The sequence below is a fragment of the Leucoraja erinacea genome, chromosome 2, assembly GCF_028641065.1.
Source record: "Leucoraja erinacea ecotype New England chromosome 2, Leri_hhj_1, whole genome shotgun sequence".
NCBI classification, from domain to species: Eukaryota; Metazoa; Chordata; class Chondrichthyes; order Rajiformes; family Rajidae; genus Leucoraja; species Leucoraja erinaceus.
Genome location: NC_073378.1, coordinates 96,433,711 through 96,448,589, shown reverse-complemented (window position 1 = coordinate 96,448,589; position 14,879 = coordinate 96,433,711). Strand labels below are relative to the sequence as shown.

Genomic DNA, 14,879 nt, shown 5'->3' with positions numbered 1-14,879 from the left:
TCTACGCCCGGAGCGCCACGGCAAGGGTGAGTGAATGAGTTGCTGGCATGATCCCCAACCCACTCCTTCTCAACGCTCCTGCCCTGCTGACCCGGGCCAGACTCCCCACACGCTGTGAGAGGAACTCCCCCCCCAGCGCCACTATCCTTTTACAGCCGCTTCCCATCAGCTGCCAGCAATGAGGGATTGACTTGGCTATCTCCCAGTACAGCAACTTTATTCTTGATGTTGCTGTACTGAGGGATAGCCAAGTCTTCCTTTCTTGGCTAACAACCTAACCTTCGACCTCCAAGACGCTGGTAAATTTTTGTGCCTTATTTTTGGGTAACAAATAGCGCCTACATTGCCGGGAAATACGGTAATTTGTTCTGATTGTCAACAGAGAAGATTTGATCAATCATACTTACATTTGTTTTAGGGATAGAATACCCACCATTTTCTGCAGCTTGCTGATTTTAGAATAAGACTGACTTACAATTTGTGTCATTCCATGTACTGTTGTTCCCCTCTGGTATCTCACGTAAAGCATTATTCAAGAATTAGGTGATCCAAGGGACAATCTGAACATAATTTTTCTGATAGGGAATGGGCTTAATGATTTAGATATTTCATTTGAATTTATCTTTGTATTTTCTGAACTGGTTAGCTTTTTCTAAGGATAGAATTAGAGAAATATAGAAAATGACATGATGCGTTTTCTACTTGCTATTCCCTGAAAAAAGAGAGCATTTTTAATCATCGTGGTCTGCAATTACTACTGTGGTGGTTCTAAGGACTGATACAGAAAGGCAAAATTTCGGGATGGGAATTGGTTCATTGCATTTTAAATGTGTTTGTTTAACTTTAGATCTTTAAGATTGAGTTTCAATAATGCACAGAGATAAAGCATTAAAAGTGCTGAACATTTAGTGTTCTGTGTAGAATTGGTAATTCTCTTGGCTCTGGCTCTAAGCCCCCTTAAGCTCCTGATAACACCAGCTGGAATGTTCATTCTCTCTGGACAGCTGGGGGGAGTGCAGGGGCCAGTCACAAATTAAATTAAGAGGTGTAAAATGCTGTGGGAAGAAAAACAATCCATGATGGAGATAACAGGTGTCACGAGCCACTCTGTCAGATTTGCCACTGTGCTGCTTTGGGAAAGTAAAGTCACCAGAATTTGCTGAATGAGCTTAGATCACATTTGTCATGTCATGTTATATATCTTATATTCAAGAATCAGTTGTTAAGTTAGTGGTCTGCAGATAAGCACTCTCCAAATAAGCTTTTAATAAGTTGAAATCAATGCTAAAATTATGATTGCAGGATTGAAATACATTTTAATTTGCTTTATATAATTGGATTGTCACAGAGTTACTGCCCTTTTCTGCTTGGCAGGTGTTATAGCTCAGACCAAGGACTTCTCCATAATTTGCTTCCTTGCAATTTTCTACTTTTTCCACCCTACTCCAGAACGGCTAACAGTACAGATTCAGAATCAGGCTAGTTTGCCAGTTACACAAGTTACATTCCTTGTTCGCATGAAGCTCATAGAATAAAATAGTATATGATGATGAAAGATACAACAATAAACACACTTACATATATAATACAACAGAATGGTACAAAAATTGAGATGCAAACTATTGCAAAAAAAGAAATTAAAGTGTAATAATAGAATGATGGAAAGAGGTAAAGTTAAGAGCAAGGGTATGTAGCAGCATTTCCAGGAATGCAGTGCAAAAGAGGTGATTTGTTCAGGAGTCTAATAGCAGTGAAGAAAGTGCTCTTGTCAAGCTCGAGTCCTTTCTGCCAGAAGGTAGAAAAGAGAAAAAGGAATGGCTAGGTTGGCAATATCCTTGACAATACTGCCAGCTTCCTGATGAACACACCATGTAGGTGGAAAGAAGTGACAAGCGTGTGATGGACTGACTGGGCTGCATTCACCACTGAATGCAGGATCAGGTGATCATGAGCAGAGCAGCTGACATACCAGGCTGAGATGAATCATGTCAAAATATTTCCTATGTCACATCTACAGAAGTTCGAAAGAATGTTGTTCGATACGCCAAATCTTCTAAGATGTCAAGGTAAATATGTTAATGTGTTTTCTTGATCTCCGCGTTTATGTGATGTGACCGGATTAGCTTGTTGGTTATCTGCAGGTAAACTTAACAGTTTAGAAAATTATAAGGGACTTAGATAGAGTATAGTGTCTCAACCTTTAAACCAGGGTAGCAGTGTTTAAAACTACAGGAACTAAAAACATCGGAAATAGTTCCAGTTCCGAAGCAGACAAACATAACCTGCCTCAACGACTACAGGCCGGTTAACCAATAATCATGAAGTGCCTGGAGAGATTGGTCCTTCAAGCACATCAAGGCCGCTCTCCCATCAACCCTGGGTCCACACCAATATGCGTACAGAACAAACAGATCAACAGATGACGCCATTGCCACTGGCCTCCATACTGTACTGCTCCACCTGGAACAACATTATATGCTAAATGATGTTGTCGTCTGAATTACAAAGCAGAACATGCCAAATATTTACTTGTTGAATTTTCAGCTAGCAAGCTGAATATTTGAGATGTTGACAATATTACATTGCAAAGCAGACATTTCACATGACTCTCCCAACCAAGACAATCATAATACGAGAGCATTTGAATACTGAGAGAACAGTTCATGTTTAAAAGTGTACTGCTGATTTTCTCCAAAGTGAAACCAGGCTATGGTGCAGGCAATCAGCATGCTCTATCATACACATGTAAAATGTATAAGAGAGTATTCATCGACATACCATATTTCCTCAACTTCAAATGCAATAGTGGCGTTGCTGAGCATTTGTACTGATTGCATCAATGTGCTTGGCCTAAGAAAGATCTTCATAAATATGCACGTCCAGAAACTTAAATCTGTTCAATCTCCACCACTGTCCTGTGGATGAAGACAGATTCACATGGATCCTTTGTCTTTCCCCTCCTAAAATCTATAATCAGCTCCTTGGTCTTGTTCAGGCTGAATGCAAGATTTGTACTTCTGGCACCATTCAATCAAATTATCAATCTCCCTCCTGGAGAGGTGGAGTGGAGGGCAGTGGGGAAGATACTTCCATAGAAACATAGAAAATAGGTGCATAACCCGTGCCTGCCTTCACCCCATATCTCTTGACTCCACTAGCTATTGTGTCTATCTTCAATGTAAACCAGCATCTGCAGTCCCTTCCTACACCATAATAGTATGGTAGTCCATAAACGTTAGTATGGATTGTGGGAAGTCTACCCTATCATCTTACCGCACGTCACTGGAAAAACGTATTAGTGATTTTACAATTGCAGGTTGGCTGACTTCATTACATCTTGAGGTTTCACTCTTCACACCCAACCTGAAGCATTTAATTATTGAAACCATATATTAGCAACTTAAAAGATTAAGCATTCACTGTTAAATATGTGAAAAAAATGGTAAGATTAAACGAGAACTTACCAATTTGAAGTTTGATCTTTATTTTATGAGGAGTTACGATGAGCGATTACGTGAAGAAGCCCCACCAGTCCGCATGCGTGTCAATCTTCAAAGCAGCGGTGTGAAATCACAGATAACAGTAGTCGAAGTAACATAGTAAGACTTAGAGAAGACTAGAACTACCGAGTGATCTTTATGAGAGAGGGTAGGGAGCGGTGGGCACGTAATCGCTCATCGTAACTCGTCATAAAATAAAGATCAAACTTCAAACTGGTAAGTTCTCGTTTAATCTTACTATTTTACTTCGGAGTCACGTGAGTTATTACGTTAAGATTTCAAAGCTCTGTGATTTCATGCCGTGAGAAATGAGTCTACACAACCACAACTGCTTCATTGACAGATGAGGGAAACATTCATAATAAATAAATAATAGTAACTCCTCTCATCCGGGAGTAAACTAACCACTGAACCTAAAATAGAGTTGGCAAATATCCCTGGCCTGGCAATAGGTTATTATGAAATGTTCAGAAAGTTCGTCCGTTCGACCATCCTGCAGTCGCTAGGATGTGGTCCAGCGGAACGTACATAACCTTTGCTGCTGATGTTGTAGCAGCCCTGGTAGAGTGAGATTTGAAAAATATCAGTATCTACTCCTGCATGAGCCAAACCCCGTTTTAACCACCTGGAGATGGTCTGAACCAATACCTTTTTATAAAGTTTTTGTAATCAACAAACATTGCTAGCTCAGAGCCTCTAAGGCTCTTCGTGACCTTGACATATTGGTGTATATGTGTGACCATACATAACCGAAGGTCCATGGGATATGCCATGAAACTAGTTTGAGACCTCACGTCTGCTCTGCTTAACTAAACATTAAAATATAATATTATTTGCAGCTGTAACCATCCTGTCCAGTCGCAATATGTAGTGACTGAACCCGGTGCGCTGAGACCAGCGCCATGAGGATAACCACCTTATGAGAGCCGAGCCAAAGCTAAGGATGTTGCTGGAGCCCCCTGATGAAATAGTGTTAATACAATGTCAATATCCCATATTGCCCTGTGCTTGTCCTGGGAGAACTTGTGTGAAATATATATTTAATAAACTCTGGATCAGAGGGGGAAACCCGACAGAGTGAGTCCCGTTTTCTGCAGCAAAGATGATGGGAAGACACGTTGGGCACAGTTAATGGTCTTATAACTTAATTTATTGTCAAAGACCCATTTGAAACGAACTCCAAGATGTCAGTTATCTGTACCGTATTAGATGTAACATTAGCATTCAATCAAAATGCTTCCCATCTCCTGAAGAGGAAATGTAATGCTTATCTTTTTTGGTGCTATCCCTGCACTCTGCAGTGAGCACAAATGTGGATCGGTCTGACAATCCGAGCCGCAAGAGCAGTCTACTCAGAATCTAGGTCAATAAATTGAATTTATCATGCAGAGGCTGGTTTCCCGAGCCACAGGCTGAACCAGCAAAGTTTTACGTTTAGAGTAACCGTAATAGGTTGTATTATTATTCCCGATAAAAGCGGGAAACATGGCAGACAGAACGAAAACCTAAAGCGGTATCTTGCTGACTTTATTGCAAGACCTGACTGATGAGGCAAAATGGAGGGAGACAAAAATAACTTCCTTCTCCTTGAAGCGAGAATGTATCTTTCGCCACTGTTATGCCACATATTTTTGCAACCGGTAAATGAGCCTGGAAACAAACTTATCGATATTCAGTGTTCCATTGAGCCATAATTTCATTAAATACTTAATGATCCAATACCCATTTTGTGTTGTCATTGATTGTACGTGATGATACTCTAACGCAAAACGAGATTAGGTAAATTATTACAGGATATTCTGACTTGATTGCACCCATGTGACTAACATATGCCACCACCATAATGTATTAACTCAATGTTGAGCATGCAGATTATGCATATTCGCTCAATAACACTTTATGAATGCACCTAGTGTCTATAGGTAGTTGATACCAATAACTGAATAATTGTTAACTCATGCAAATCTCCTCCGTCTCCGAACTAGAGATGGCATTCATAATTTTCCACCTTAGAGCCCATAACTCAACTTTTTATGACTTTGGTAGCTTCAGCTGATAATAGCATAATGTCTGTCACAAAGCCCTACATGACACTTGAGAGATTACTACTTTGCACGATGTAAGCTCTCCCACTTGCACAACTGAATCACAGCTACTATATTGCCAATTACACTTGATGAATAGAAGGCTGTTTAATCACAACAAGATTGTTACAGGCTCCTATTAATTCAAATCTCAGGGTGGAGTCACAGGCTAATTAATAATTAAAGGTAAACCCCAATGATGAACAAGTCTAGTTGACCTTAATTTTCTTACACATAGTTTGAGGCTGAAACAGTTGATTTTATCAACATACAGCGTTAGAATATCCTCCAGACAAAACATAACAAATGTTTTTGAGCTGAGCAGTCCCAGCATAGGTTTTAGTAATCTGGTAAATAACCTGGAACTGAAGTTAACCCATTTTGCAATGTTTTCATCATTGCCTTTATCCAGATACATTTCAAATGTCTCTGGTGATCTCTGTAAATGGGAGCATCCTAAGGAAATCAGTTGCAAAGTTTCCTATTCGGAAAAATTTATACTGCACATGCGAGTTAAACGACTTTATGCATCTTTCACAATGAACAGGCCACGCCTGCCAATTCCATACCTGCTCTAGCCACAACTCTGGCCCGAATTCCGAGACTGTCTTGAAAACCAATCCTGGCCACGAAACACAATTCTGGTCCCAATTCCATGCTTGGAACCCTTGTATTGTGCAGTTTTTTACATGGTTAGATTCCACAACCATTTGTGTGTTGTAAGGCCACTAGGGCCCCTTCCATCCTTATCAACGAATTCTACTTTCATACAACACATAAACTAAACACATGTTATCATTATCATTTGTACAAAAAAACAAGTGTAAATGTTACCAACTTGTAGATGGTCCGATATTTTTCCCGAGACCGACTTGGGCCTCGGCTTAAAGACCTTTGCCCAACTTTCATGCTGCTACCATCTTCAGTAACGCCAATGGAGGCGTGGGGTGTGTTGTCGCCGCAACGATGAAGCTTTGCTCGTCGTTGGTACCTCGATTGGTCCGACAGCTTTTGCTTCCTAATCCAGGTTTTACCTGTTGAATAGGTCTTACCTGAAGAGAAGATTCGGCGGCTGGTCTTTAATGTCACCCCTGATAGCACTGTTCATTTCCGGCATGTATAGCATGAGGGGAACTGGCCCCTTCCGGGTATCCTGCCACCTTCGTTTGCGAGGACTCTCTTGAATCCATACTCATGTGCTCCAGTACGTTCCATGGAATTTGAAGTCAGTTATCCACTGACCACTCGCACTCCCCTCCATAGAGAGGGAGAGTCGTAGACAGCCCTGAACAGGTGCTGCCGCAGGCCCCTGCCTTGTGGTATGCTCATCAGCTATACCTGATTTCGGAGACAGAACAAAACTGACTCCGTGTGCTCACCCTGCAAGAGGGAGACATCATGCAGCCCTTCTATAGGTGCTGCTGCCACGGGCCCCAAGGAGACCCGCGGATATAAAGCTCCTCTTGCTGGAGCATATCGTGCTGGAGAATCCTCTCCATCAGGAGCTCTTTCCAGACAGCCCTTCAACAGGTGCTGTCGCCACGGACTCCCAAGGAGACGCGGGCTGATAGCTCCCTCCTTTGGAGCGTACCATTGTGGAGCATCCTGTCCATCAGACGCTCCATGTGGGCCAAACATCCAAAGACACTACCCATTGTAGGAGGGGAACCATCGTGGCCCGACTCCCCGAGTCCTCAGGCCTGACCGACTCACTGTTGGATTCACCTCCTTTCATAGGCACACCATCGGTCTGGGACCCGCTGACCGCACAGTCAGCGACTCTGGTGGTGACACCGCTCCTGGACTTATCTCCTCCAAGGAAGCCATAGCGGTCTGGAAGCTGCTGACCATACTGGCAGCGACTCTGGTGGCGACACCCCTGCTGGATTCACCCCCTCCATGGGAACCACAGCGGTCACTGCAGTAGCGAACCCGACGGCCCGCCGGTTACCCGCTCTTCCGTGGTGCTGACCGGAGTGTCAATTCCCCACGGCCCATATCCGGTTTCCCGCGGCCCATCTGGACTTCGCCCCGACATATCCAGCAGGACGCACATGCGGGGCTTCTCCACGGAATCACTCACGTGACTCCGAAATAAAATCACCATTGTTTCTATTGCTGCTTTAAAATAACACCAGCTTTAGGCATTTACACATATACAAATAGATATGTAAATCCTGAAATGGAAATATTGCACTACCGTTTTTTAGAGTATATGCTTTTACAATCTTTGAAGAATAATGAATGTAGAATAAATGGGTTTTATATATATTTCAACTACACTTAAAAATAAATTAAATATAAAACCTATTTAGATTTTTAGATTTACAATTTTTTTTTAATTTAGAGAAACAGGCCCTTCAGCCCGAATTCTGTTCCTGCATATTAACACTATCCTACACACACTAGGGCTCAATTTTACATTTATACTAAGCCAATTTACCTACATATCTGCACGTCTTTGTAGTGTGGGAGGAAACCGAAGATATCGGAGAAAACCCACACAGGTCATGGGGAGAACGTACAAACTCCATACAAACAGCACCCATAGTCAGGATCGAACCCGGGTCTCCGGTGCTGCAAGGGCTGTAAGGCAGCAACTCTACCGCTGCATCACCGTGCCGCCCTTTTTGATCAGGAATAACAAACTTTTTACTGGAAGTTTAAATTACTGAATCATTTCCTAATCTTAGCAAATTATCTTTAAAGATGCCACCTACATTCCTCAGAAACATTCAAATCACAATCATTTTTATTAAATGGTAATTCAGGTTTTACATAATCTACACTTTGCTTTCTGTACAATGACTGAAAGGTGAATTGTATTCCATTTTTATTTCTTACCTTACAAAGTTTAAGTAGTCTGCAATGTGATTTACTGACCAGCCTGGCTTTTGTCCGCACTCTAAAAACCATGCCTCACAAAAACCAGTTACAGTCAGGAAATTTATTTGAGAAATATTTTAGATGTTAGTGGCTATCCCCATCCCTTCAAGTTTGGCCACACAATTATATCTTAACATTTTAGGGACTAGTATCACCAGATGTTTTTTTTCCAATTCTTAGTTTACTAGCTATAGTACATACAACCATAACCAATTGCCTTTGACAAATTGTCAATCACTTTCACAATTGGAAACAAATTGCTGTACCAGTAAAAATTCCTTACATCTAATACTTATTCTGAGTTGTCTAAAGATAATATGTTAAAACTTGTGGAAAACATTTAATTTCATGCAAAGGACAAAAAACAGAAGTAACTTTGAAGATCAACTTTTAAATCATTACCGTCCAAATGACTCTGTTATAGCCAATATTGATTGTGTTTTTTTTACATTGAGAGTTTGTACATGCAATTATAGTTTTATTAATTCATGGAATTTAAGCAAAGCTAATATTCAATGCTGAAGTAGTTATATTCAGTTTAGTTTATTGCCACGTGTACCGAGGTACAATGACAAGCTTGTGTTGCGTACTATCCAGTCAACAGAAAGACAATACATGATTACAATCGAGCTATTTACAGTGTATAGTTTCATGATAAGGGAATAACGTTTAGTGCAAGGTAGGGCCGGCAAAATCCAATCAAGGAAAGTTTAAAGGTCACCAATGAGGTAGGTAGTTCATCCCTGATCTCTGGTTGTGGTAGGATGATTCAGTTGCCTGATAACTGCTGGGAAGAGACTGTCTCTGAACCTGGAGGTGTGCGTTTTCACATTCCTATAACTTCTGCCTGATGGGAAATGGTACGTCTGTCACCGTACCCATCGGAAACCAGCACCACTGCGTTGCTAATGTTTTCAAAGACGATGATGATGAGAGGGGAAATTGGCTAGGGTGCGATTGTTCATGCTGCTGGCCTTGCCGAGGCAGCATGAGGTATAAATGGAGTCGATAAAAGGGGGGTTGGTTTCTGTGATGGTCTGGGCTGCACCCACAATAAGCTGCAATTTCTTGCGGTCTTGGATGGAGTTGTTGTTCCCAAACTAAACTGTGATGCATCCTAATACAATTCTTTCTATGGTGCATCTGCAGAATTTGGTGAGAGGATGTAGGGGACATGCTGAACTTCCTAGGCCTTATAAGGAAGTAGAGGTGTTGGTGTGCTTTCTGTAGTATTATTATAGTAGTATAATCCTGAAGCATAATTACTCGTGAAGTGAGTAACAAGCTATCTTATTTAGCCACTGTGTTGCTGCCATGAATGCACTCCCAGACTTGTGGAATATGAAGCTCCAGAAATTAAATAAATGGTGAGGTATTTTCAAGAGAGGATTGCATGAATATGGAAGTGGTAATATTCTAATGTCATTGCTGCTTGTCTTTCCAAGTGGTAGAGGGTCCAGCACTGGAGGTGGAGGGAGAATTAAAACATTAAAAAATATGAAAGCACATTTGACCAGATCTGCCACCAAAACTAAGTCTCTAGAGTTTCAAATTTAAGTAGTAGAATGATTTATGAGCTTGGTGATCTAAAAGTACTGCCATAGGTTAAAACAGCGAAAGCAGTCTATGATCACATGGACCTCAGAAGTATCCTCATTTGATAGATGGAACAGATATTGTAAACCTGCCATTGCCAGTAGCTTCACATAATGTACATTTCAGCTATTTCTGAAAGGAATTCTCAGAAGTAGAGGGGAAAAAATACTTGGCATTAGACTATTTAAACTTCATACCGAATAACTGTCGAAGACAAGAGATCTGACCAAGCAATAAGCAATAGTATCTGTGCATGTTGGGTCCTGAAAATTGTCATAAAGAGAAATATTCAAACCAGGAATATCATCTTGGACAACCTTGGTTCTTTTAAAGCACCCTAGTGAACAATTACATTGACTTCAAATAGACCAAATTAAGGTACTTACTCGATATCCCTGTATTGTGCTAGCTCCTAATACTTTTGCCCGGAATGATTATTTCCCCTTTCCCAGCATCCAACTTAGAACAACACTGCACAGGAACACGCTCTTTGGCCTCTCTTCAATGTCTTATCAAGGTAGAAACTGCTGCAAACATTTTGTGGCAAATGTCACCATATGACTTCTAATCTAATTAAAAAAGCAGATTAATACAAGTGATTGGTTTCACACAAATGTCTGTTTCTAATGTAGTCAGGGCAGCAATGTCTCAGTCCGAAAGAGTTTCTGTGGGAACTGTACAATGTTTGAGGGTTAAATGCCTCAGTTACAATCAGACGCCGTGCAATGAAATTTCACTGCCAATTGCATGCCATCATTTAAAGCTGTCACAGTTAAACTCATTTGGAGACAAAAAATATACTATTCATTAAACATCAATAACTCGTTTACCAAAATCGTAATAGTTTATAGATAGGAAGAGTACAAGTTGTAATTAATCCCTTAACAACACTTTAATGATCAAATCTCACATGTAAATGAGAAAACTTTAGATGCTTTATCTACAAGAGTAAGATTATTAAAGACAGTAAACATCCTCAGGGTTTTCCTCATGGTAAAACTGATTTACACAATAGGTTGACAATTATGTACAGATCTATATATAATCAACTTAATTGCATTCTGTGTTCAGTTCAACTTTTCACAAACACATATCCGATTTTTAAGCATTATTACAATTTGTACACTCAGGTTTTAGTTCGTATTTCTCCCTACTTCAAGCTTTAATTGGTTTTAAAATACTTACCTTGTTTATCTGTCGATAACACAAATAGCTAGGGAAGCGAAGGAAGCATTTGCCATGTTTGCTTTTATAGGTCAGGTCATTGAATATAAAAGTTGTGAGGTACCATTGCAACTTCACCAGAATCTGAAGAAAGGTTCCGACCCAAAACATCACCTATTCTTTTTCCCCAGAGATGCTGTTTGACCCGCTGAGTTACTCCAGTATTTTGAGTCTAACTTCACAAAACACTGGTTAGATCACACTTTGACTATTGCGTGCAGTCCTGGTTGCTACACTGAAAGAAGGATGCTGTGAGCTGGAGAGTGCAGATTCATCAGAATGTTGCTTGGATTGGAGGAGTTTGGTTATGGGATGAGACTGGACAGGCTGGATGGCTTTTCTTAGGGCAAAGAACTGAGGAGTGACCTGATAGAGATATATAAAGTTATAGATGCTCAGGAAAAGGGAAGATTTTCCACCTACAAAAAGTACATAGCTTTTGCTCTGCTTATTCAAATTCTTTATTTGTGAAACAACAGTACATTCAATATGGAGGAAGATTGCGATTTTAATAATTATACAGCTCCCATATTTGTGTCAGTTAGCATTGTAAAGAGATTCTTGCAAAAATGTCATTACTGGATTTGAGAGTATTTAATGAACAACAAAAAGCAAATATGCAATCACTTTTCAATAATTTAGATATCCTATCATGTAGACAAAGTCTATTTCAAGCTATTGCAGTAGTGAATATAACATTTATCAATCTGCTAACAAATAATCAGGACAGTGGAAAAATAAGTGCCTAAAGCTCTAATGTAGATAACTCAAACAAAATTTCCACATTAAAACTTCTGCCAAATTACAGAATTGTTTGTTGAATGTATAAAATCATGCGTTATAGACCCTTCAAAAGATTACCTTAGAGTCTTCCTTATTCTTTAAACAAAAATAAACTCCATTTACCCAACTGCAAATATACAAAAAATATAAATTTCTCAAAACCAGTGATGCTTGCATGATCCTCTTTTCCAATGATCTGTTAAATGCCATCCCTGGAGGTTACAAAGAAAAATAAATATAAAACATGATAACTATGCACCAATTAGTCTGAAGCCTTAGGCATTAGTGAATTAGATGAAAACACAAGCAAAAAAAACGTATTTCAGTTAATACTTTTATTTAGTGTGATACCTTTCATCTGTCCTACTGAACATTTTAATAGCATAAAGAACTCAAAAATTCAGAGTTCCTCTTCAGTCTATTAAAAACCACCAAGACGTTCTGATTGACATTTGTTCTTTCAATACAGAAATAAGAAAAGGTTGACAGTACAATTAGGCACACTGTTGACACTGTACAATGAAATGCACAAAATTCATTAACAGCTATTTAACATGTGCTCTTAGGTTCCCCCTGTAGTTTACAAGCGTGCTCGGATGAGGACATTTCATCCGTGACAAGTGAGTCTCACAAGGAGTGACAACCAAGACTTTTAAAACAAGTCCTTAAATAAAGTTACGCATCAACAACACAATGCAAGTTGTTGGGTTAAGAAGACTGCTAAACATACGATTGAAAACATTAAAAAAATTTCATTTGTACGATTTATATGCTAAAGAAAATATTGCACAAAATTAAAATCTCAGTATAAAGTATGTGGGTGGGTTGATTTAAATTAGTTTTTAATGCAGATATCTGTCAGAATTAACTTTTGGTAGTATGCATAATGCATCTTACAGATCATAACTTCCTGACAATTGCAGAAATGGGCACTTTATTTCTGTGGCACAAGTGAAAACCAGCATTCAGAAAAATTCTGGTCAGATTAAAATGAGAAAACTATTTTTTAAACAGGAAATTTAAGGCTAATCTCAATTACATTTGTTAGTGGCAACATTATTCTGATCAATCCTAATCAGAGCACTCACTTGTTACCTTGAACATTTCGACTTTGAAGTTCATTAAAATCTCTGTACATTAAAATCTACAATCATGTCTGGAGGCGTTACAGTTGTATGAAAATACACGGCTCAGTAATTTCTGGAATAATGGATCAAGCACAGACATGTACACAACATAAACTGCTCTATTCAGCTGTTTGGGGAGTGCAGGCAATGGGATGGAAGATAATCCAAAATTATGGTTCTCTCAGTCCAGTGAGCAAGTTTTCATTTAGCTCAAAACCCCAAAGTACAATTCCTGTCAGTGGGAATGTTTATCTCAGGTCTTTAGATTCTTTCACACTTATACTATTTTAATGTTATTTTTTTTAAACCAATTTCCATTAACCATCACTTTCTCTCAATCATGCAGTTGTGTTTCGCGTTGTGCAGAATTCATCATCTCCAAACTGGACACACGCCAGTTTTATTCCAATGCAAAATCATCATAATTGTGCTTTGCTCTATCTTTAGGCAATATTGCTGCTACTCCCACTAACTGTCCACAAGACAATTTAAAAGATGTATAATTGGTTTTGATGCCAACTAGATACAAGAAGACAGCTACAAGATGCAGCAGTTGGACCATGCATCCACAGCTCTTCTATTACAAATGAATACAGATTTTCTCGATGAGCTATGAACATGTAATAAATATAAACCACTTATGATACACAGGGTATTATGAGCAAAAAAGTGCATTAGAAATCAAACACGGCAGACAACGATGTCTTCCGAAGTAAGCCACTGAGTCATGGCTCTGGAGGCTGGCACAAAGATGGCATTGTAACTGGAACTTAGCTTTGGGAGTCCCAGGAAATTGCCATAACAGAGACTGATCTAGAGAAGGTGCCTAAGATTCTGTCCACAGAGCAGTTTTCATGCTTGGCAGCGTCACCTCTTCTGAAAGGAAGCAATTTGAGCTGACTGAGACTTCTGCTTATATCTTTGCATCCGCTGTGATCGTGAATGCAATTTGATGAAGAGCTCACAAAACTTATACTGTGGAAAAAGGGTTTCAAGGAAGCCTTCTAGAAATACATAAACCAATCTTCTGTTTAGCTGGTTATGTTGAAACATCTCAAAGACTCGTAAAATGCCCTTGCGTGTGGTTTCAGCTCCAATGATGTGTTTTAGCTCATCTGGGGGGAAAATAATGAAGGAAGAATCAAGGAAATATAATAACAGAATAGAATATTAGAATCCAATTTAGTACATAAGATTCCATGCTTCCTATGAAGTTAGAATTAATCTAAAAATGCAAATGTATCACTCTGGGCAGCAGGAAATGTTGATTAGTGATGGATAACAAGGTCTGAAGAAGGGTCTCGACCTGAAACATCACCAATTCCTTTTCTCCAGAGATGCTGCCTGTCCCGTTGAGTTACTCCAGCATTTTGTGTCTACCTTCAATTTAAACCAGCATCTGTAGTTCTTTCCTACACATGGAAAACAAGGATGTTGCCAGGGCTAGAAGGTTTGAGCAATAGGGAGGTTGTAGGCTGGAACTCAATTACTTGGAGCGCAGGAGGGTAAGGCGTGATCTTATAGAGGCGTCTAAAAATCATGAGAAGAATAGAACGGGTAGCTACACAGAGTATCTTGCCCAGAGGACGTAGGTTTAAGGTGAAAAGATCTGAGCGGCAACTTCTTAAAAACAAAGGGTGGTGGATGTATGGAACAAGCTGCCAGAGGAGGTAGTTGAG

General features: G+C 39.7%; 1 protein-coding gene and 1 pseudogene across 4 annotated transcripts in view; both read right to left on the bottom strand.

Moving 5' to 3' along the window:
- Positions 1-6,217: 6,217 nt before the first annotated feature.
- LOC129716466 (U6atac minor spliceosomal RNA) lies at positions 6,218-6,360 on the bottom strand (annotated as a pseudogene).
- A 6,033-nt stretch (positions 6,361-12,393) lies between these two features.
- The window catches only part of snx13 (sorting nexin 13), a 158,790-nt gene continuing 156,304 nt past the window's right edge, over positions 12,394-14,879 (bottom strand). For all 4 annotated transcript variants that reach the window (XM_055661635.1, XM_055661654.1, XM_055661662.1 and 1 more), the window contains one exon: positions 12,394-14,315. In XM_055661635.1, coding sequence (XP_055517610.1) covers positions 14,068-14,315 — 248 coding nt within the window. In that variant the 3' untranslated portion in view covers positions 12,394-14,067. The remainder of the gene's footprint in view (positions 14,316-14,879) is intronic.